The sequence below is a fragment of the Bos mutus genome, chromosome 18 (assembly GCF_027580195.1).
Source record: "Bos mutus isolate GX-2022 chromosome 18, NWIPB_WYAK_1.1, whole genome shotgun sequence".
In the NCBI taxonomy this organism is placed as follows: Eukaryota; Metazoa; Chordata; class Mammalia; order Artiodactyla; family Bovidae; genus Bos; species Bos mutus.
Window position 1 is genome coordinate 18,432,643 of NC_091634.1, and position 23,014 is coordinate 18,455,656.

The window sequence follows — 23,014 nt, forward strand, 5'->3', positions numbered from 1 at the left end:
TTGGGTGCAGGCACAGGTGTGGGATGAGGGCATCCTTGGACCAAGAGTAGGCTGAAGAACGTATGTCTGTGAAGCATGACTTTCTACAAGCTCTGTGCTCCCTGCCGCCCGCTCCCCTCCCCAGCCAGCTACAGTTGGTCCTTGTCATCACAAGCAATCACACCATCTCCAAGGTCACAGACACCCAACGCCCACCTTACTTCCTCTACAGAACCCCCCACCTTCCCCTGCCGGCAGCCCTTCCTGCCCTCACAGCCCTTCTTGTTGAGCCCAGATCCCTTGGGCCACTGCTTCTGTCTCCCTTTCCTTCTTTCCACCCCATGTGCCCAGCAGGAGTCTAGTTCTAACCTTTTTCTGCAGAAGCATGAGAGCACGCTGGGGGATTCCAGGGCCAGAGTGCCAGGGGCTGAATCTTGGAACATCCTCTTCATAGCTGTGCGAGCTTGGGCAAATTACATAACCTCTCTGTGTGCCAGTTTCCTCTTCTGTAAAAACTGGGAGGATAAATGACTATACCTACCTTTCAGGGTTGTGGTGACGATTACATAAGGTAATATACATGAAATGCTTAGAGCAGTCTCCAGTATAGCAGTAAAGCCAGAATTCTTAACATTGCTTCAGAGGCCTAGGAGGGAACGAAGCAGAATCCTGGTGGTTCAGTGATTAAGATTCCATGCTTCCACTGCAGGGGACATGGATTCAATCCCTGGTTGAGGAATTAAGATCCCACATGGAAAAAAAGATGAAGGCACTCGACAAGCAGAGAAGTGCATGGATTCAGGATACACTTAGGGGACAGAGAGAATGACCTCCAGGGCCGGTCGGGGATGGAAGGCTGATGAGAGGCCTGGGGAGGAAAGCTGGGAGAGATGGGAGGTGCCCTGAGACAGCCGGCAGGGATGCGGTCTGAGGTCAGGGCTGGAGGTGCCGGTTTGGGAGTCCACCTGACAGCGGAGTGTGGGTGGCGAGCTGGTCCAGGGAGCATGGTGACTGTCGAATTCAGAACATGGGATAGCTGGGGACTCAGAAGCGAGCCATTTCTGTGGGGGGGTGGGGGTGGAACTGGCAGGCAGACCACAGTGGGTTCAAGAGCAAAAGGCTGGAGGAGGCGTGAGGTGGCGGGACAAGTTTTGCAGAGAAGGAGCAGACAGAAATGGGGCCAGGGCTGGAGGGCCTCTTTGGTTTGCGGGCTAAGGCTTCTTTGGTTTTGAAGACAGGGAGCTGCTGCTGAAGCCTAATGAGCCAGCAGAGAGAGGGCAATGCCTCTGAGGAGGAGACAAGGGGCTGGGCTCTGAGACGGATTGGAGGGTGGACCCTGGCAGGGCAGGGGGAGGGGGGCAACTGGGCTCGGTGCTCTTGGAGCATCAGTTTGACAGAAGACGTGAGGGCCTATCTGGCCCTCCCCTTTCCTTTCACTGCACTAAGAGGCACTCTGTCAGTTCTGCACATTTCTGTGTGCGTGTGCATGCGTGCATGTGTGTGCCCGTGTAGGCATGTGTGTGTGTGTGCACCCATGTGAGCATGTGTGTGGGGTGTGGCTGTGGTCACAGAAGGCTCGGGTCACCCTCATGGACAGTGGAGGACGAATGCTTGCAGGCTGTTGGTGGCCCTGAGAGGTTTGTGATGGTGAATGTGCGGAGAGCCCAGGGGGTCCTCTCCTCTTGCAGCTGAGGGGGCAGGCTGCAGGGGTTGGCTGCTTTGGGGTTTGCCAGGGGCAGGAGACAGAAGGAACAATGGCCAAGGTGGGTCAGGGTGTGCCCCCAATCTAAGCTTGCCAAAGAGGGGAGTGAAGCCGGCCGGACTGAAGGCAGCACCCCAGCTGACCCCTGACCCCTCTGTCCGGGTGGACCGGTCTGTGCCCTCCAGGGCTTCCTGAAAGCTTACCTCCTCATTAGAGGGCGCTGGGGATGTTTGGGGTCCTCCGGAGCTGGTGGGTTTGAGACTGACCTCCACGGTCTGCCTGGAGAGAGAGTTGGGGAAGCATGGTCCCCGCGGCCCCAAGGCTGGGAGGGGCAGCGGGCAGAAGACCAACACAGCCTCCTCTGTGTCTGGGGCACGCTCCGGACCGCAAGAGCCACACACAACCGGGGCGTTGCTGCCACCTCGTGGACAGGCCGGGGATGCTCAGGCCGAGGATCGGGAGTGAGGATTTAGCGCCCTCTGGTGGCATAGTGCTGTCTCTGCCTGAGAAGGCGTGCGCCCTGGCGCGCCCCCTTCCCCGCCCGCTCCTTGAACTGCACTGACGTCGAGCGGGGCGGGGCGGTGGGCGTGCACAAAAGTGAGGGCGCCCAATCCTCTGGGTGGGATTCCAGCACCTGGTGCGGTTGCTGTGCAGCTCTGGGAGGGACTCCCTGTGCCTCAGTCTTTTCATCTATAACGTAGAGGCGTGGTCAGGGCTGCCAGGAGGGGTGTATCAAGCAGCGCGTGGGCGTGGCCAGCATCGCACCTGCCCATCAAGAGCGCTTTGATTCATGCCGGCACATCCTCGGGCCCCACAGTTTGAAATTACTCACTTTGACCTCTGACCCCGGGCCCTTGTTCTGGGCTTCAGGTGCTCTCAGGAGCAGCCTGCCAGCCTACTTTCGCCCCTCCCCCCTCTATCGGAGGCCTACCCAGAGGTGGGGGAGGGGACCGAAGTTCCCAGGTGTCCCCACCTCCTGCAGACCCCTGGGCACTGTCTGCTGTCATTTTGCAACTGAGTCTCCTGTGCAAAGGGCCCTTCTGCAGAGCGTGAGAAGTCAGGGAGCAGCGCCGGCCTCACCGTCAGGCCCGATCATCCAGAGGAACCAAAGCTCGGGGCTCGCAGGCCCTTTCCCTCGCCTGGGCCCTGTAGACCCTGGAGGCCGCCCTCTCCAGCAAGAGGAGCCAAGGCTGACACACGCCGCCAGCCTTATCCAGGGTCATTGTACCCACCAGCATGGGGGCCCAGAGATGGGGCAGGATGATTTCAGCCCTGCTCAGCCCCAGACCGTCCACCCCCAGGTCCTGGAGAGCACCCTGGTCCATTCCTGGGGCCCTGTGCTTAGTGCTTAGTTGCTCAGTCGTATCCGACTCTTTGCGACCCCAGGGACTATAGCCCACTAGGCACCTCTGTCCATGGGGATTCTCCAGGCAAGAATATTGGAGTGGGTTGCCATGCCCTCCTCCAGGGGATCTTCCCAACCCAGGGATTGAACCCAGGTCTCCTGCATTGCAGGCTGATTCTTTACCGTCTGAGCCACCAGGGGTCCTGGGGCCATGGATCAACACTAATCATCCTGTCCCAGGTCTGGTCCCCCAGCATTGGGTGAGGTGGGGGACATACCAGGAGGAAATTCACTTGGTTAGCCATGGGTGCTCCCCAGAGAGGAGAGGGCTGAGAGGATGGTGGGAGAGGGAGGAGACCACCTCCAGCCCTCAGGTCTCTCCTGGGGCTCCCATCCCCCACCAAGGGGACTCAACCTGAGGATGAAATTGATAAACAAGCCCTGCCTGGAAGGGGAGAGGATGCTGGACAACTGTCCCTCCATCCACTGCCTGTCTACCACTATCTGGAGGGCCAGGGCCCATGGTGACAGCAGATGGGAGGGTTTTGTCATGTCGTGGAGCCAGAGGTGCCGCTTGGCTTGACCTGGCATCTCATCTCCCCAGAGACTCTGGGGCTCATAGGCCTCATGGGGACCTTAGGTTTGGGGGACATCTATTCTCTTTAACCGGCTTCCCAGGTGGCACTAGTGGTAAAGAACCAGCTTGCCAGTGCAGGAGATAGAAGACTTGTGGGTTCAATCCCTGGGTCAGGAAGATTCCCTGGAGGAGGGCACGACAACCCACTCCAGTATTCTCTCTTGCCTAGAGATTCTCACAGACAGAGGAGACCGGTGGGCTACAGTCCACAGGGTCACAAAGAGTCAGACTCGATGGAAATGACTTAGTTGTACGCATTTTCTTTAACACTCAGAGAGCCGGGCTCACGTCTGGGGAGGTCTTAGCCACTGTCAGGACAAAGGCCTGGTAGGGACTTCACTGTGGGTTGCCCCAGAAAGGGCCCATTTGGAGGACCAAGCCTGCAAAGGGCACTGGGGGTTCAGTGGTTATTTTTTCTAACTTGATGGACCTGCATGACCCCTGGGGGGAGCCTGTAGCCCCTTCTTGGGTCCCTGACCCAAATGGCCCCCTTCAGACTATACCCCACAAAGTGGGGAACAAAGGAGAACTGTCCACAGTACCCCCAACCCCTCAACACATATACAGGCTCACACGCATGTACACACACTCTCACCCCAGACACAGATGCCCATAAGACAGATCCCTGCCGCACCACTCACAAATATACACAAACACAGACTCGCATGCTACCCTCCTTCCCCAGAAACACACACACACTTTCCTGTATCAACAGTTAAGTCCACTGTCTCCAAGCCCTAGGGCTAGATGAGGCGGGGCTTGGGGGCTGGAGCTGGGTCCAGGACCACCTCAGTGGATCCAGGGTGAGGTCTCAGGGCTGGGCTTCTGGAGCTTGTGCTGGGGGCCATCAAATGGTGATCATGATCATGGCCTGCACTGTGTCCCCTGCCACTGCCACCAGAAGGAAAGACCCTCTTTGATGGATGTTTTGTGTGTGTGCATGCGTGCTCAGTCACTTCAGTCGTGTCTGACTCTTCAGTCATGTCCATGCACTGTAGCCCACCAGGCTCCTCTGTCCATGGGGATTCTCCAGGCAAGAACACTGGAGTGGGTTTCCACGCCCTCCTCCAGGGGATTTTCTCAACCCAGGGATGGAACCCCCGTCTCCTGTGTCTCCTGCATTGGCAGGCAGGTTCCTTACCGCTAGCGTACCTGGGAAGCCTGTGTTGTGTGTGTACATCTGCCCAACCCAGGCCTGGTTGTCTCTGTGAGATGACACAAGGTATCTTTTCCTACTTTCCAACACACACACACGCTAACATGGAAGGATGGTCCCCGGGGCAATCCTGATGGTCTCCAAGCAGCAGCACTGAGTGAAGGCGCCCTGCAGGCTGCCCCCGCCTGGCTTCTCGGTCTCTCTTTGTTGAGCAGACCAGTGACATTGCCATGTGCGTACATGCTAAGTCGCTTCAGTCATGTCTGACTCTGTGGGACCCTATGGACTACAGCCTGTTAGGCTCCTCTGTCCATGGGAATCTCCAGGCAAGAATACTGGAGACACATTTGCCAAATGTGTCCTCAACCAGAGACACTGTTTCTACATGGTGAATTCTGCCTCACTTTGTGGGCACCGCAGCCCAGGAGAGGCAGTTTCTGGGTCATGGTGAGCCAGGCTCTCCCTGCCTCTTCTCACATTGACCTGGCCCTGGCCTGGGTGTGGGTCAGCCTCTCAGCCTCTTCCTGCCTTCCACACCTTTGAGTCTCTCAGGCCCTGACCCCAGCCTCCTCCCTGCCCCTCTGAATTCCTTCTGTGCTATGATCCAGGTCGCTGTCAGCTGCAACCCAAGGAGAGGTCTTGCCCTACTCGGCATTCTTGGATGCCTGTGGCCTGGAGCAAGTAGGGGGCAGCCTCAACCCCCTTGTTCTACTTTTAAACTTTCTAGAGCCCCAAAAGAAAGATGGAGTAGCTCATGCCAGCGTGAGCCTGGCTGGGATCCAGTAGCCTGTTTCACCCTGAGGACCAGCAGCATCCTGTCAGGGTCTGGGAGCTTCTGCCTTAGCACATGGGAACAGACAGGGAGCAATCTCCTGGGAGGGATCCGCAGACAGGCCACAGAAAGACCCAGGAGGGCCTGCGGCAGAATGCTGGGGGACAGGCTGACAGAAAGATGAGACCCAAAGTTTCTGACAGACAGACGGCCCTAGAAACAGCCAGGCCGCACTTCCCATTAAAACAAGACCCCAAAACTGCCGCGGTCATGCCCACACTCAGAGCTCCAACACTTTCTCTGAGACCTTTCAAGAGTCACCCTGGCTTTTGACAATTTCAGAACCATTTCTGCATGTGACAGTGGAAGCTTTTGGAGGAGGTGGTTCCTCTACAGCTTCTCCCCTCCCTCCGCCAGTGCTGGTTCAAATAGAAGCAGGCAACCCTGGCGGCTTTGAGGTGTTCTGTCAGGCGAATGAAGTCAGGGATCAAGGCTAGTGTTGGGGGGTCTGCAGATGACATCATTGGGCCAGAGCCCTGCTTATCCCGAGGTTCAGAAAGCCAGAGACAGGACTTCCCTGGTGGTCCAGTGGTTAATAATCAGCGGGCCAATGCAGGGAACACGGACTCGATCCCTGGTCTAGAAGATTCCACATGCCTCAGGGTAGTTAAGCCCATGCACCACAACTTCTGAACCTGTGCCCTCTAGAGCCCGAGCTCCGCAACAAGAGAAGCCACTGCAATGAGAAACCCTCCTACTGCAACTAGAGAAAGCTTGCGCACAGTAACTAAGACCCAGCACAGCCAATAAAACAAAATAGAAAAGCAAGCCAGGGGTGGCATCATTCTCACCCGGAAATGCCACACCCCCTGAGATCCATGTGCAGTGTAGCAGTGACCGCAGGGGCAACCCCAAAGGACAGTTGGTCTGGAGAGCTTGTCAGTGCTCTGGCAGTCCCCAGAAAGCCCCCACAAAGTGCACTGATAGAAGGGCCTCCACGGGGACAGGTCTGTCTTCTTTCAGGATGAAGTGTGCCGGTACTGAGATCTCAGGACCTCGTTGGTGGCGTCCTGGCCTTGGGAGCCTGGGTGGAGACGCTACTGCGGGCCCTGAACCGGCACTGCTGGGGCCTCTGCTTCTTCTGCGCATGCCCTGGGCGAGGCCTGCAGGCGCCTGGCTCCCACCATCCTCCCAAGGGAGAAAGAGACCCAGAAAGCCCCGGGGAAGGGTCCCTGTGCTCCCGCACCAACACACAAAGTATAGACACCCCTGCTCTGGAAACCATGTGCTTTATTTCAAACCTCATTCCAAGGGAAACTCCCCCCTGGGTCGTAGAAAAGCTGCAAACCCTGCGGTTTGGTTCAAGGCAATGCTAAGGGAAATCCCTTACTGCTGGGGCCCTCGTCCGCTGGGCCTCAGACTTCCCTGGTCATCCCTGGTCATCCTGACTCTTCATGGAGCTGGGTGTGGGCAGCCGGGACTCTGGAGTGTCCAGGTCACCGCCCTCCCCCGCAGCCCCTAGCATCTTCCTTATTTGAGGAGTATGGAAGGGGGTTATGGGACAAGGGCCAGCGTCTGGTCCAAGGCCTGGGCCTCTGTCCCCCCGCCGAAGGGCCTGCGCCACCCTCAGAGCCCTGTTGCTCTGGGTACATCTCTGCTCCCAGGTGAGGCCCCAAGGAGGAGTGGGATGCCCCTGCGGACCGGTGAGTGGGTGGGGCTGGCCCCGCCCCTCAGTACAGGTCTGCAAAGGGCTTGGAATAGTTGAACATCAGGTAGTCCATGTAATAGAAGTCGTAGGTGCGCTGCCGCTGCAGGGTAGAGAGCTGGGCGAAGTACTGGTGGGTGATGCGGGCTGTCGTCCGCGCCTCCTCCGAGTGCCGGTCCTTGAACCGGGGGAAGGTTAGGTTCCGTGGTGCGTGGATGAGGCTCAGGAAGAAGTTGGCATCGTCCTCCATGCTCTCAAACTTGCCCACAAAATCATAGTCGATGAGACAGGGGCTGCAGAGTCGGCTGACATGGTCCCAGTGGATGTCCATGCCCACCGGCCGGTGCACGTCCAGCAGGTACTGTACGAACTCGGGGAACCGTACGCCGGAGCCCGTCCGCAGGGCCTCCCGAGAGGCGTTGGCCCGGTACCGGGCCAGGATGGCCTTGCCGAAGACGGGGTGATAGTAGCTATTGGGGTGCTCGAACTTGTCGCGGAAGGCGGAGACCAGCCTCTCGAAGGGCTCGCGCACGAAGAGCATCTTGGTGTAGGTGCCCAGGCGGTGGAGGATGCCCTGGCGGTCGAAGGTGTCCAGCCGCTTGAGGGCGCTGCCGTAGTGCACGGTGTCGTGCTGGATGTCGGTGGTGGACGAGGCCAGCCCGGCCAGCACCATGAGCACGCGCTTCCAGTTGGAGCAGCCTGCCTTGGGCACCTCGCAGTACAGCACGCGGTGGCGGTCCTCCACGAAGATGCGGGACACGTGGCGGGGTGTGACCGCCCTGCGGCTGCTGCTCGCGCGGTACTTGGCGCACGCCTCCCGCATCACCCGCTTGCGCTCCCGCTGGGTCTCGCGCAGTCTGGCCCAGCGGCCGTCCAGGGCCCCGGGGGCCGGCCGGGCCAACGTGCCGGCCGAGCTGTTGGCTGGGAGGGCCGCCGCAGCCGGCATTTTCTTGATGAGCAGCCGTCGGCGGCGCTGCCGGGGTCGCAGACGGGCCCCCACGTTTAGCTGAGCTTGAGGGTCCTGGGACATCCGCAGGCTCAGGCCCCGCGGGGCGCGGCTGGACAAGTCTCGGGTAACCCTCTCCGTGGCTGCCTTAAAAGGACCATCCTGGAAACTGCCTGGTGGGAGGTCCTGGGGCGAGAAGAGAGGTTGGTTAGTAGCATGGACAGATTGGCTGGGCACTAAGGCTCCCACGGGACCGGGCACTCGCCAAGGCCGAGGTCCCTGCCTCCTCTGTGGACTGAGGTTTTCTCAAATGAGGGCGAAGGGGACAGCCTGGCCCTGCAGGATGCAACCCCTTTGGTCTGAACCCGCATACAGTCCCCAGAGCCCTGTCTCCCTTCAAGGGTCGTGGTGTGTGTGTGGCGGGGGTTGGGGGTTGGGGGCGGGGAGCAAGTGTTATTTTGGCCACTAGATGGCGCAGGTCTCCCAGGAACAACCTCCTGGCCAGGAGGCGAAGGGGGAGCTGGTGGCCTGAAGGAACCAGGCTCAGATTTAACGCTTCTATTAGCACAGGCGGGAGCCGCCATCCACGGGAAAGGGAAATTCATGGGTCCAAGGTCCCCGGCTTTGTTCCCAAGGCTCCTGGGAAAGGCAGGACACATTTTTCTTTCCAAGAATGGATTTAATGTGAGCTCTGAATTTCTTCCCTGGCCTCCCCAACCTTCCCCAAGCCGCCCATGCTGAGATTTATCAAACTCTCAGAACTCACGTTGTGCGGCTGCTGTGGCCTGATGCTGAACTTTATTCCTAAAAAGCAAACAGAGAGGATAGTATTGGCAGTGGAAGTACCACGTGGTCTCCTGTAAGCAGTGGAACCTGCCTGTAGGTTCCTGACTGTGGGCGCCTGGGCTCGAGGGGACTTGTTGTGAGCTTGATGAAAAAACAGTTCAGGAGGCCAGGAGGAGAGGCAAGGCACGGTGCAAGTGCCCCTCCACTTCTCTGACCCATGTGGAGAGTGGGGTGCAGCAAAGACTTGGTCCCATCGGCTCCCACCTGATGTTCACTTCTGAGCATCCTACATCCTAGCGTGACCTGGAGAGTCCAGAAGGTGCCCCGCCCACATACCTGCTCAATGGAGCAGCTGGGAACCTCACAGGCTGCCCCCACCTCACACTGTCATTAAGACACACGGAAGGGCCCCTTCAGGAAGATCTATCCATCTTCTATGTCCTGGCTCTGTGAATATGGCACACTTGTGTCTGTACTTGGCACACAGGTCTGGGAGTGGACTCATTCCCCTTGGATTGGGGCCTCCCCACTGGCTCTGGAAAGTTCCTTCACCTCGGCATCTGCTTTGCAATTTGGGCCACTAGCTGGTCCTGGAGCTCTAGGGTGAGCTGATCTCATTCCGCCCACCCTGGTTTCCTCCAAAGGGCTGAGGAGAGCCCCACATAGTGACTGACTGCAGGCAAGCCCTTACTGGGGAAAAGGGGGAGATGGAGAGAGATCAGTGCATCACTGGCCACACCCTGGATCATCCCCTCTGCCCCCCCCCCCCGCCAAGGAGTTGCTTTGTCTGCACTGGGGCTGGGGTCACTCAGGACAAGTAAGCTTTGGAGAGGCAAATCTTTGGCCAAGAAGAGAGGATTTGGCCCATTTGAAGGGAGGTCCTGGGAGGATGAGAGGATTTCCTTCAAGGAGGCGGCACTATTTAGGAGTCTTGGCCTTCTTCCCCATCCCTACCGGGCCACGGAGGCATTGGGCTCTTCCCGCTCCTGTGCCATGTGAGTGGACATGGCTTCTCTGAGGCTTTGCCACAAGCCACAGTCACAATCAGAACCAACGATCCTTTAAACAAGCGGAGAGCTCCAGCTCCCAGCTGGCACAATGGGGCACTGCCTAAGCCACACCTGGTTGAGTTCTGGCTGCTGCTTGGGGGTGGGGGTGGGGGGTTGTTCTGGAGACACTTCCCCTGTTGTGCCTGTGCACTCGCAGAGTTCCAGTGTCTGGAGCCCAGCTGGCCAGGGGACACCCAGGCTCTCTGTCCCTGACCCAGGGACTCTGCCGATTCTTTGTGAGGTCTAGTTTTACAGGTTCAGCCCCTGCTATGATCCTGGCCTTATACTGCTCAGTCTGAGGATGTGCCCACAGTTCTTCATTCATCAGCAAGTGAGAGTGGGAGGATGTGAGGTCACCTCTGGTTTGGGAAACCTAAATTCCCTGAGCCTGCCAGGACCTTTCCCAAGACCCCAAAGAGGTGCAAGTGAAGGCACAGCTTGTCACACTGCATCTTTCATCTGCCACAGTGCTCTTCTTTGACCTCTTTGTCCAGGGACTGACCCTTCCCTGGGCAAAGGGCCGAGTGTCCACACCTTTCTGGGCATCTCCCAGCTTATGAGCATTATATGTGTGTGTGTGTGTGTGTGTGTGTGTGTGTGCATGGGTCAGCTCTGAAACAGGCCTTCCTGGCTCTTCCATGGAGAGAGGGAAGCTCCATGTAGAACTGACCGCACCCCTCAGGAGGGTGGGGTGTGAGCAGTGGGTGCTTGACCTTGAGGCAAAAGCCTCTAAAATTAAGCCCCTCACCAGGATCCCCCAGTCAGCCCACAGCCTCCTTCCCTTGGCTAGCCACCTCCTACCCCCGCTGCACTCTTTCTTCATGCGGCCTGTCCCCAGCATGAGCTTCCTAAGCTCATTTCCAGCTGATACGTGCGGGTTTCCTCCTGCAGCTGATAATCACAGATCCCTCCACCAGAAGGGCCCCTCTGCACACTCAGTTTTCCTCCACACTGCCGGGTTTCCTTAATTATTTTCTTCTGGTGACGGCAGCTGGCTCTGTTAAATCACCTCTCCTCCTCAGAGTCTCAGATACGGGAATTTACTCTGCTTGTCAATCCTGTCAGCTTGTCAGGGTGCGATGGTGCTTATTTATATTCCTTTTCTGGAGCAAATGAGTCATGCCAGATTTGGCCGAGAGTGGGGCTGAGAAGCCACTTACAGAAGGCATCTTGCCAGCAGGCAAAGTGAGACAAGGATGTGCTTGCAGAGGTCACAGCCTCTACAGCCATGACCTCCCACTGGCACCATTCCCTCAGCCTGGAGGGTGGTGGACTGTGAGGCCTGACCCATTTTTATCTGTGCAGACTTCACAAGAGGGCCCTGAGCCTAAGGGCTTTCCAAGGCTGGTCAGGCCAGAGCTCTGAGTGCGGGCTGGCAATAAAGTTCTTGCTGACAGAGCCCAGGGCTGCATGAGTCTCCTGACCTCTTGGGCACTTTTCCCCAACAAAGCCAACCTGGCCGAAATTGCCCCCTTTGAAAAAAAAAAAGGATTACCTTGTGGAAAACCCAATAACAGATTTTATATGGAGCTTGAGTTTGCCACAAGCTGAATGGTCATGACCCTTAAACTTATGGCAGCTTGTTTGCAAAGACTGTGAGCCCATCCCATTTGGTCACTTTGGAATAAAGAAACTTAACAATGGAATGTAACAGAAATGGCCCCATTGGCCAGAGGCTAAGTGTCCTTACTTTTTCCATCAAGGAAGTAGCTCTACATGCACTGCTCAGATAAAAGTTGAAACAAAGACCACCTGCAGCTCTAAGATGTGACAGCTAGGAGATGTCTTGTGCATCTGAGACTTGGGGGAGGGGGGGCGGTGGTCTGTGCATTCCCCAGAGGACTGCATTTCAGGACCCTGGACAGCTCTGGGGAGCCAGCCAGGGAAGTGCCTCTACTGCACAACCAGGAAAGTATTGCCACCAGGGGCCCTGGAACCCATGCCATGGGGAACCTGGAGGGGGCTTGGCCTCACTATAAGACCACCTGCCAAGCCCCCAAATAGGTGTACAACGCAGATGAAAGCCACAGCCCCGCCCTCTCTTCCATCCGGTGTCACCACGCTGCCTCTCATCTCCTGTCCCCGGCCTTCACTCTGCAACAGGAACCCCCAGGGCCAGTCATGTATGCACTCTCCTTTCAGTGTCTGAGTCTCCTGTCTTCTCCCTTCAGCATAATATTAACAACCTTTAAGGGAGCCCTCTCCCCCCATACAGTAAGAAATAAACAACCACTTTCTCTGGACAGAGGACATTCGCAGAGCGGTTGAAACACATGCAGTACGATAAGAGTGAGCATCGGTGAGAATAAACAAGGCGTGAGTTATTGAGGCTGCCAACTGCGCTCCACACTGTGAGCTCTTCATTGGCTGAAGGTTTTCTTCTGAGCGTCTGGCTGAAAAAGCTTTCTGGTTACCTGCCAAGGGGAGGCAGAGGCTGATGTGAGAGTGTGTGAGGCCAGTTTCCTATAATTAGGCCAGGCAGCTTGGACCTGAGGCAGAGCTGGGGAGGGGAGGTTTCAAGCATGTGGGCTGTTGAGGGGAGGGTCCCTTGCCCACCACTCCTCTCTGAATTACAAGAGGGAGACCTGCTGGGTTGCATTCAGAAGCCACAATCCTGGATGCCCAGGACCCACTGGGGGTAGGGCTTGGAAACCAGTCTTTCAGTCAGGTTGTGTAGACAGGCAACACTGATGGGGGTCCAAACAGGACCCAAGTACTTAGAAAGGGCTGCCTCATGAGCCCCTGACCCCTTAGCCCCAGGTGGGTCATTTGAGGAGAGTGATTGCTATTCTGGCTGCTCAAATTCTAGCCCTGGGCCCTGACGGGCAGTGGGGAGAGGGTCCTGGCACTCTAAACACTGCAACCTTGGGGAAAGCATGGCCATCCCAAAGGAGCAGACCCACAAAGTGGGGCAGAGATGGGAGAGAACTGGAGAGGCCACAGGACACGAGTGGAAGTTCAAAGACCCTGCCCTGTCGGGAGCTTCAGACTCGTGGTCCTTGGATTCCCCAGAGGTTTCTGCACTGAGCTGGGATTCCTTGGCTCCTTTCCCACAGCCTGGCTCTTCTAGTGACTGAGCCCACGTGGTGGACATCCCCATGCCCACACATCCACTTATGCTGCCCATCTGGCCAGGAACTCTAGGGGTTTCAGGCTGGAGGGAGCCAGAAGGGACATTGAAGGCAAATCCCCCACTGCAGCCTGGTTCCCTCATGTGTGAGAATCAGCCTCCAGGCATCGGTCGCACCCCAGGTTCCCTGGCAGCTGCCTCTGGGGGATGAGTGCGGTCACCTGCTCTGCTGTTTCCACATCCCAATTAGAAAGAAATAGACACCTACCATGCATGCCAGGAGAAAGGCCTCCCTGCTCTGGGGCAGCTGCACAGCTGGCCAGTGTGCAGGACCTCACACAAGCGGTGATGAGCTACAAGGTGTGAAACTGGGATGCTGGCAGGAAAAAAATGCAACCAGGGCACATGTACTGCCTTCCCACTGCGGTCAGAGAGGAAACCCCAAGGGAGCTGCCAGGCTCTACTCCACAGGAAATCTGAAAGGTTTCTGAATCAGGGTCCTCCAGAGAAACAACCAATAGGAGATATATAGATATATATATATATATACACACACATTATTTGTATATCATATAGCAGGGGGATTATTTTAAGGAATTGGCTCTTGTGATTGTGGGGTTTGGGTGAAATCTGCAGGGCAGGCCAACAGGCTAGAGATCCAGGGAAGAGCTGATGGTGCAGCTCAGGTCTGAGGGCCGTCTGGAGGCAGAATTCCTGCTTTCTTTCCTCCTGTGGCCTTCAACTGATTAGATGAGGCCCACCCACGTATGGAGGGTAATCTGCTTTACTTGAAGTCTATTTTCTTTTTTTAATTAATGAGAAGGATTGGGGGGTGCTGTGCTAGGTCTCTGTTGCTGCACTCAGGCTTACTCTAGTTGTGGTGAGCAGGGGCTACTCTTTGTACAGGCTTCTCATTGCAGTGGCTTCTCTTGTTAGAGCATGGGCTGTAGGTGCATGGGCTTCAGTATTTGCAGCAAGCAGGCTCAGCAGTTGCTACACGCAGGCCCCAGAGCACACAGACTTTAGTAATTGCAGTGTGTGGGCACTTAGTCACTCCATGGCATGTAGAATCTTCCCAGACCAGGGATCAAATCTGTATTCCCTGCATTGGCAAGCAGACTGCTGACCACTGGACCGCTAGGGAAGTCCACTTAAAGTCCATTGATCTAAAGGTAAACACATCTAAAAAATTCCCTCCCAGTAACATCTAGACTGGTGTCTGACTAACTATCTGGGCACCATAGCCTAGTCAAGTTGACATATAAACTTGACCCTCACAGGAGGTATATTAATTTCCTAGGGCTGCTCTAACAGAGTATCACAAGGCTAGCTGGTTTAAAAATAACAAAAATTTATTCTCTCACAGTTCTGGAGGCCAGATGTCTGAAATGAAGGTGTCAGCAGGGCCCTGCTTCCTCTGAATGCTCAAAAGGAGCATCCTTCCTTGCCTTGTCTAGCTATCTGGCTGCCCCAGATGCTCCTTGGCTGCAGCAGTTTACATCCAATCTCTGCCTCCATCTTTTTATCTTTGTAAGTCTTTATTGAATTTGTTACAATATTGCTTCTGTGTTGTGGTCTTTTGGCCAGGAGGCATGTTGGATCTTATCTCCCCAACCAGGGACTGAACTCACATCCTCTGCATTGGAAGGCAAAGTCTTGACTGTGGTACCACCAGGGAAGTCCCCCGTCTCCATCTTCACATGATTATTTTATGTACCTGTCTACTTGTCTCTTCTCCCTTGGCCATTCTGAATTTTTTGGTTGCTCAGTCATTGTGTCTGACTCTGCCCCTCGCTATCTCCCAGTTTGCTGAAGTTCATGTCCATTGAATCAGTGATACCATCCAACCATCTCATCCTCTTTTGCCCTTTTCTTCTTTTGCCTTTAGTTTTTCCCAGCATCAGGGTATTTTCCAACAAGTCAGCTGTTTGCATCAGGTGGCCAAAGTCCTGGACATTCTGAATTAGGGCCCATCCTAATGACTTCATCTTGATGACATCAGCAAAGACCCTATATATATTATGGTCACCTTCACAGGTACTAGAGGTTGAGACTTCAACCTCTTTGGCGGGAAGTGGGGCATAATTCAAGTTCATAGTGGGGGAAGGGGGGAGTGACTTCAGGGGGCTTTAAGAGCACTGGCCAGAACTGCCCAGAGGAGGCGAGGGAACACTTATGCTGCAGGATTGGGTGCCCAATCAGTGACAAAGGATTGTGTTAGTTCTCTGTGTTCTTGGGACAAGGACTGTGTCAACATCTGGCACCAGGCCTGGCATACAGCAGGAGCTCAATAAATGCTTGAGGAAAAGCTGATGTTGCCTGAACTGAGAGCTGGCCCTGGAGTGGGGGATGGGTATTGGGCTTCTCCAGGGTTCTGGCTGGAGTCCACCAACCCCCAGCGGGGCTTCTCCAGCTCAGCCTGGCAGCCTGGGGAGGGTCTGTGCATCTGGTGGCAGCTGCCAGCCAAGTGGCTGGATGGAGACATGTGCTGCCCTGGCCGAGGGTCTGTCCACCCACCCAGGCTATGCGGGGTTTGGGGGTCTGGGTGGTCAGAGCAAGGACACACTCAGCTGGCTGCCTCCCACTGCCACCTGGGGGGGCCCCTGGCTGGGCCTGCCTCTGGGCCCCCATGGTGGCCATTCCTCCTCTGACTCTTCCTACCAGCTCAGGCTCTGCCCTTTTGAGGGGCAAGCCCTGCCAAACCCCCTCTGGCCTCTGTCTGCCTACTTGTGAGCTGCTCTGTTCCTCTGGGCCGGTTGTTAATATATGCAGATTTGATGCAAAATGGAAGTTTAAACACTCTCAGCAATTAGAGGGCAGCTTGGACTGAGGGCACAGAATTCAGATGGAAGAAGCCTCACCAAAGGGCCTTAAATTCTCACTTGTGTTCACTGGAACATTCAACTCATTAAGTTCTCTGCTAGGGCCTCAGCGCACAGCCCTGCCATCTCTGCTGCCCCCAGGGCCCAGGGCACGAAAATGGGGCTCCAGGAGGCGGGGGGGGCAGACAAAGGTGCCGGCTGCTGCTGGAACCCAAAGATGGATGGCTCTGGGGTCAGAACCTGGACCTTGGGGAAAGGCAGGGGTCAGGCCAAACGTGCTCCCAGGCAGGACGGTGGGTGGCCCTGCAGGGCCCTGTCCTCTGGCCTCAGCCTCTGGATGGGGGAGCTTCAAGTTGTTCTGAGACAACCAAACTCACAGTGGGGTCCCACAGTGACCCCTGACCCTTGGCCCAGACTTGAGCAAGTGTTTCCTCTCCCTTAACCGAGAGACTGCACCCCGAGTCACAGCTTTTAACAAAGGGTCGGTATATTGGGCTTCCCTGGTGGCTCAGCTGGTAAAGAATCCACCTGCAATGCGGGAGACCTGGGTTCGATCCTTGGGTTGAGAAGTTCCCCTGGAGAAGGGAAAGGCTACCCATTCCAGTGTTCTGGCCTGAAGAATTCCATGGACTACAGTGCATGGGGTTGTGAGAGCTGGACATGATTGAGAGACTTTCAGTATATTTAAAGGGCTTCCCAGGTGGTCAGTGGTAAAGAGACCTCCTGCTAATGCAGGAGACATCGATTTGATTCCTGGAGGAGGAAATGGCAACCCACTTCAGTATTCTTGCCTGGAAAATCCCATGGACAGAGGAGCCTGGCGGGCTGCACTCCATAGGGTCGCAGAGTCGGACATGACTGACCATGCACACACAAGTCAGTATATGTAAAAAGAGGAAAAAAAGAAAATGAGAACACTGCTTTGTGACTTAACCTCCCTGAGCTTTAGTGTCCTCATCTGGTAAAGGGGATGAAAATACCTATCTTGTGGGTCTGCAAATGTGTAAATGAAGTGATGCACAGTGCTGGGCACAGAGAGAGCTCAGAGGATGGAGGTCCCCGGCTCATGATGCTCCCATCACCTGGGCACCTTTGCAGCGCCTGGGTTTCCCTGAGCCCAGCTCCTGCACCAGCGCAGGGACTCTGGGACCTGCCTGCGGGGGAGGGAAGCGGAAATCTTCCCGTCCTGGGCAGATGGGCACCTGACGGCTCTGACTGCTCCTTGCTTTGTTTAGTGATTCCATCCCCTCGCCTCTGTGATTAGGATCCACGATTCAGCTGAGTAGTTCCCTGTCAGCTCAGCCTTGGCTGTGAATTCCCTTGGAGCTGTCAGTGTGGCGCATCTGAGCTGCCTGTCAGTCAACCAGCCAGCCTGTTAGCTGGTCTGCAAAGCTCACAGCTGTGCTGCTGCCCACCCCCACACCTCTGTCCCTCACCCAGTTGGGGGAGGGGTGTCTCTGAGCATTGTCTGTGTGCCTGCCTGTTCTCAGGGGAGGGGTCCTCAGCTCCCACTTTGAGGCTCCCCTCTGTCCGAGCCTGGGGTGACTCCATCGTGTCTGGGGGTGGGGGTGTGGCCCCCGTGCACATGCCATGCATACGCAGCTGCACTGCCACGTGTGCACATCGATTAGAGCAGGAGTTGGTAGGTCTTGTGCTGTGTTTCACCACGAGTGCACCTGTGTGCTTTCTGCTGTGTGTTCTGGCCTGCGCTGGGTGGGGAGGGTGTGTTCACATCCAGGCACAGTTCACATGTGGCACATGCTTTAGAGCAAGTCCCGCTTTTTTCTTCCTTTTACGTATTCAACCTGGGCCTGGAAGGATAAGCAGGAGCGAGTGAATGCTGCTGCAGATGAGAAAGAACCCAGTTCATGACACTTGCCAGCAAAGCCACAGTGGCCCCTGGCGGCCCCCATCCCTGCCTCCCCTGCAGTATGAGACCTGTGACAGTCACAGTCACACAGGCGGCCACCATCTGTCCATTTGCCCCACACCGAGCACTGCATGTGCCAGGCAGTGTCTTAGGCACCGGTGACAGCGTCTTGGCTGTGAACGAGACAGTCATGGCTCTGTCCTCATGGAGTTTTCAGTCTAGTGAGGAGGTGAGGCACTGAACAGCAGCCTTCCATGTGTGAGGGGGCAATTTAGGATGTGGTAGGCAGCATGTGGTGGGGGATGCCAGCAATCCCAGGGCATCAGGTGAGGTCTCCCTCAGGTAGTGACAATTAATTGGCACCTGGGCTTCCTCAATGGCCCCATGGGTAAAGAACCTGCCTGCAGTTCAGGAGACACAGGGGATGCGGGTTCGAATCCTGGGTCGGGAAGATCCCCTGAAGTACGAAATGGCAACCAACTCCAGTATTCTTTCTTGGAGAATTCCACGGACAGAGGATCCTGGTGGGCTATAGCCTACGGGGTCGCAGAGTCAGATGTGACTGAGCAACTAAGTCCAAACGTGGGTAACGAGGGCATCTCTGGCAGACTTTGGTGGCCTTGCACCATGGCATCAGGTTTCATGGAAGGGCGTCAAGAAATGGCAGGACCAAGGCTGCAGAGGGCAAAGGCAGAAGGTCCTTCGCTTCTCTCCTAAGCCCTGAGGGAACGCCTAGAAGGGGTTTAAGCTGAGCGTTATTGTGAATTTAAGGGTCATTCTGAGGTGAAGAGTTGAAAACAGAGCAGAAAGTCTGGTCAACGAATGTTGCCATTGTCCGGGCGGAGATGTCTGAGGCCTGGACCCAGGTGAGGATGGCCGAATATGGAGGAAAAGGGATCTTACCCGCTGGTGGTCCAGTGCACAAGATCTCACCCTCCAATGCAGGGGGTGCAGATTTGATTCCTGGTTGGGGAGCTAAGATCCCATATGCCTCACATCCAAACTCCCCAAACCCCAAAAAACATAAAACAGAAGTAGTATTGTAATATTCAATAAAGATGTTCCTTTAAAAAAAATCTTAAAGAAAGTGGAGAAAGATGTGAAGACTATTTCAGGAGGAATAGTCAGCAGTGGGCGTGCTGGTTAAGGTTTAACCACTGGCTCCGGGGGTGGTGGAGTGGGGGTGGGGAGGAGCCTAGTTGGTAGTGTTTGCTGATTTCCGTGGTATAAATACTCCTACCATGGCAGATTCCAAGCTACAGGTGTGAATGTGGAGTTGGGACCTCATGGGCTGGTACCAGCTGGCTCCCTGCATCAGCAGGACCCAGGGACTGACCGGGAGCAGAGTCAGGGATGCTGGCTTCTTACTTGAGCAGTGGGTGGATGCTGATGCCCCTTCCCGCAAAGGGAGGCAGATCCTGGCCAAGTCTGAGATGCCAATGGGTCTCCCAACAGCAGATATCCACGATCAGCATGATTGCCAATGTATAGCCATTTGGGGTGCCCTGCTAGGGACCAGCGCATCCATCCCTGAGCCCCTGGGCAACCCTTTGTAGGAACGTGACTCCCCCAGGAGGCCTGAGGTGCCTCCCTCATCGAGTGGCCCCTGCAGCAGGTGGGGGGAGCACGTCAAAGAAGCATCAGCTAGATGGATTTACAGCTGAAGGAGGGGGAAGAAGGGAGGACAGGGTTAGCAGGTGTATAAGTGGGGGCGCATTTGTGATTCTTGGGGGTCAGTGACAGTGTGGGACCAGCACTTTCCAAAGACAGAGAGCAGCGCTGAGGCAGCCAGTTACCTGAAGCCCTGGCAGTGAGCCTGGCCCGAGTCCTGCCTTTGTCCTGGGCCTGTGGGGAGCCACGGCTTCAGCTCTGAGTGGCCGTGGCCAGGTTAAATGGATGGATGTAATGTTCCTCTTGTTTGGCTGTCAGGGCCCCTGGTGACCGCTCTCCAGCCAGCTCTGCAGGAAAGGGCCTAATTTGGCTTAAATATTGGTGAGTTTCCATCGGGGGTGACCAGAAAATAAAAATGAGGGAGTCATTCTGGAGCCCGAGGCTGCAGTCGGCCCACCAAGGGGCTGCCTGTTTGCAGGAAGAATGCCAACCGCACCGACTGGCCCAGGCCTGTGACAGACGCTTCTTCACTGGAGCCAAGTCAGGTCATCGGAGGCTGCCGACGGGGCAGCCTCATTACCACGGTGGCCCGACCGCAAGATAATGATCGGTCTGGTTCTGGCCGGCTTCTGGATGTGACAATCCGGCCACCGCGTCAATTACTGAGCTGGTCTGTGGCTGTCAGACCCGTCACGGCTGTTGCCTGCGATACCCTGAAAAGCCACAAAGCAAATCCTTCTAGCTGATGCTTCCCTGAAGTGTCCCCCCGCCCCCAACTGCTGCAGGGGCTGCTCGGTAAGGGAGGCGCCCCAGGCCCCCTGGGGGAGTCGGGTTCCAACAGAGCGCTGCCCAGGGGCTCAGAGATGGAAGCGCTGGTCCTTAGCAGGGTGCCCCAGATGGCCATGCATGGCCACTGATCATGCCCAGAGGGGTCCCTGGCCTTGATTCCAGCACCACCCAGGCCCATCCGGTCTCTAGGGTCTCCTCCAGCCCAGCCAAGACCCTTAAGGGGCAGCAGCATTTCAGAGGCCATCCTCTGTGTCCCTGAGCAGAATGGAGTTCCTGGTGACTCACAGATGGCAAAGGGCAGGCAGGGGACCCTGGCAGTCAACCCAGGTGTTCTCTGCCATCGGTCTGGAGAGATGCAATTCACAGCTAAACAGAACCTCAAGACAGGTCCTTGGAAGTGGAGTTGGTCCAGTCAAGGATTGGGCCACCAGCAGCTCAGGAAGTCTCTGACCCGAGGATTTGGTCAGCTCTTCTTCCCTGGTAGCTCCGATGGTAAAGAACCCACTTACAATGCAGGAGACCCAGGTTTGATCCCTGGGTTGGGAAGATCTCCTGGAGAAGGGAATGTATACCCACACCAGTATTCTTGCCTAGAGAATCCCATGGACAGAGGAGCCTGGTGGGCTACAGTCCATGGGGTTGCAATGAGTCAGATATGACTGAGTGACTAACACTTTTAGGGATTCCCTGGTGGCTCAGATGGTAAAGTATCTGCCTGTAATGCAGGAGACCCAGGTTCGATCCCTGGATCGGGAAGATCTGGAGAAGAAAATGGCTACCCACTCCAGTATTCTTGCCTGGAGAATTCCATGAACAGAGGAGACTGGTGGGCTACAGTCCATGGGGTTGCAGAATCAGACACGACTGAGTGACTATCACTTTTCCAAGAGGTAAGGCATTAACCCTGACCTTGGCAATGGCTGGCTGTGGAGATGCCCCTTCCCTGGACACCTGGCTAAAACCTACTTTCTCTCCCTTCTGGCTGGTCAGCCCTTGGCTCCTCCCAGCTCAGCACCCAAAGGTCCAATCAGCAATGGACCACACTGGGCTGACAAGGGGCTGACCACAGCAGCCCCAGGCCGTCCTCGGGAGCACAGACATCTGATCCTCCTGGCATTTGAGGGATGTCATGTTAACTCTGAGAGGCACCCTTTGCAGGGAACGTGATGTCTGTGTTTGCCTGGGTGGGGCGGGGGCTGCCGGATTCCTGGCAGGCACTGTCTGAGGTCCTTGAACATTCCCTTCAAGGCTCAGTTCTCCTCTTAGCCTTGGCCTGCGAATCAGCAGCAAAGCCCTGGAAATTAGACCTGCCCACTTTGCAAAGAGAACACGGTCCCCGTGTAATAGCTGCTCGAAGGGTGGCAAGGGTCACTGTGAACAGAGAGCTGAAGAAGATGTTCTGAGCTGTTTTTCTGCTTCCTTTGAAGTCCAACCAGCAGCTGCTCTCGGGACGACGAGCACAGATCACAGGCACAGACTTGGCCCCTCCCGGCTATGTGCATTTCCTTCCGAATTAAGACTCCTGTCTGGATTGCCGGGCACGTGTTTTAGGCATCACTTTGCAGTCGAGAATGTGCAATTCCACAAAACAAAAGCAGCCCAACTCAGGCCTCCGTCCTTCCACATCTGTGTGCAGCAGAGGTGAGGAGGGCCCACCCGCGTTAGCGTGTTTGCAGCCATCCTCTCTAGAATGAATGATTCGCTGGCTGGGTGAGAACAGCTCAGCCCACTGAGGCTTTTTCTGCAGGATTAAACGTCATTCCTTCTAATGACTTGATTTATGTCTGGAGGTTTACAGCTCCAAACAAAATATTGTGATGATGGCAATAAATCACACCAGGGATGCTTACAACGGCGACGAGCATGTTTTCTGTTTGTTAGGGAGGTGATTACAGAATGAGGGGCTGCTGTGTAACAGCATATGTTGGGCAGGGAGTGTCTGGAAGGCATCAGGCAGAGGGGCACCTGGATAGGCGGGTATCAGGCTTTGAATGCCCAAGACTTGTGTGAGAATCTGTGGCTGGAGTTGGCAGAGATTTCGGAAGAGCTGGAAACTCACAGGGAGGTACCATCATGCTGGGTACTGGGGGAGGCTCATGGTTGGTGGACATCCCGAGAATATCATCTCCAGCTTTCGGCCACTGTCTGCCCTGTTGCATCCATGCTGAGACCAAGAGCCAGCTGAGGTCGGGGCCCAGGAATCCACTCTCTCCGACTGAGAACATGAACCAACTGAGGTCAGGGCCCAGGAATCCATGCACGCTTCTGGAGGCTACACTGCTCCTCTGCGCATCAAACAGCATCTGGAACACATTGGGGCCATTTTCCAGTCTGCAGCCCTGTCTTGGGTAAAGAGAGGACCTGGCTGGGCCAGGCTAGGATCACTTTGCAGGGCAAGGCTCCTGGGTAGAATGAGGGCTGATTCCACTGCAGACAGGTGCCCCTGGCTGGCATCTCTCATTCACGATCTGCAGACAGGGGTTCTCCACACACCCCCTCCCACCCCTGCCCAACACACACTCTGGAGACCTCACCCTTCAGAACAGAGTACAGAGAGACTGAAGTCAACCTCAAGGCTTAGACAGGACCCCAGCCTGGGCTCAGGAAGAATTCCACAGCCCTGCTTCCCCAGCTCCCGTCCTCAGCTGAAGTCCTGAGGTCAGCTGAAGTCAGAGTCCTCAGGTGAAGTCAGGGACGCCACCCGCCGTGCCCCCAGTGTCTGTGAATGGGAGCAGGGCAGAGGCTGGAGATGGCATGCAAGAGGGGGAACACTCG

The 23,014-nt window shown here is 56.0% G+C and overlaps 1 protein-coding gene and 1 non-coding gene across 3 annotated transcripts in view; one reads left to right on the top strand and one right to left on the bottom strand.

Moving 5' to 3' along the window:
- Positions 1-6,870: 6,870 nt before the first annotated feature.
- CHST8 (carbohydrate sulfotransferase 8) overlaps positions 6,871-23,014 on the bottom strand; it is a 145,362-nt gene continuing 129,218 nt past the window's right edge. For both annotated transcript variants that reach the window (XM_070387989.1, XM_070387990.1), the window contains exons 3-4: positions 9,009-9,046; positions 6,871-8,428 (exon numbers count right to left, since the gene is read on the bottom strand). In XM_070387989.1, the coding sequence (XP_070244090.1) occupies positions 7,322-8,428; positions 9,009-9,046 (1,145 nt within the window). In that variant the 3' untranslated portion in view covers positions 6,871-7,321. The remainder of the gene's footprint in view (positions 8,429-9,008; positions 9,047-23,014) is intronic.
- Positions 20,924-20,995, top strand: TRNAY-GUA (transfer RNA tyrosine (anticodon GUA)). The gene has a single exon. It is a non-coding gene; the product is annotated as a tRNA-Tyr (tRNA).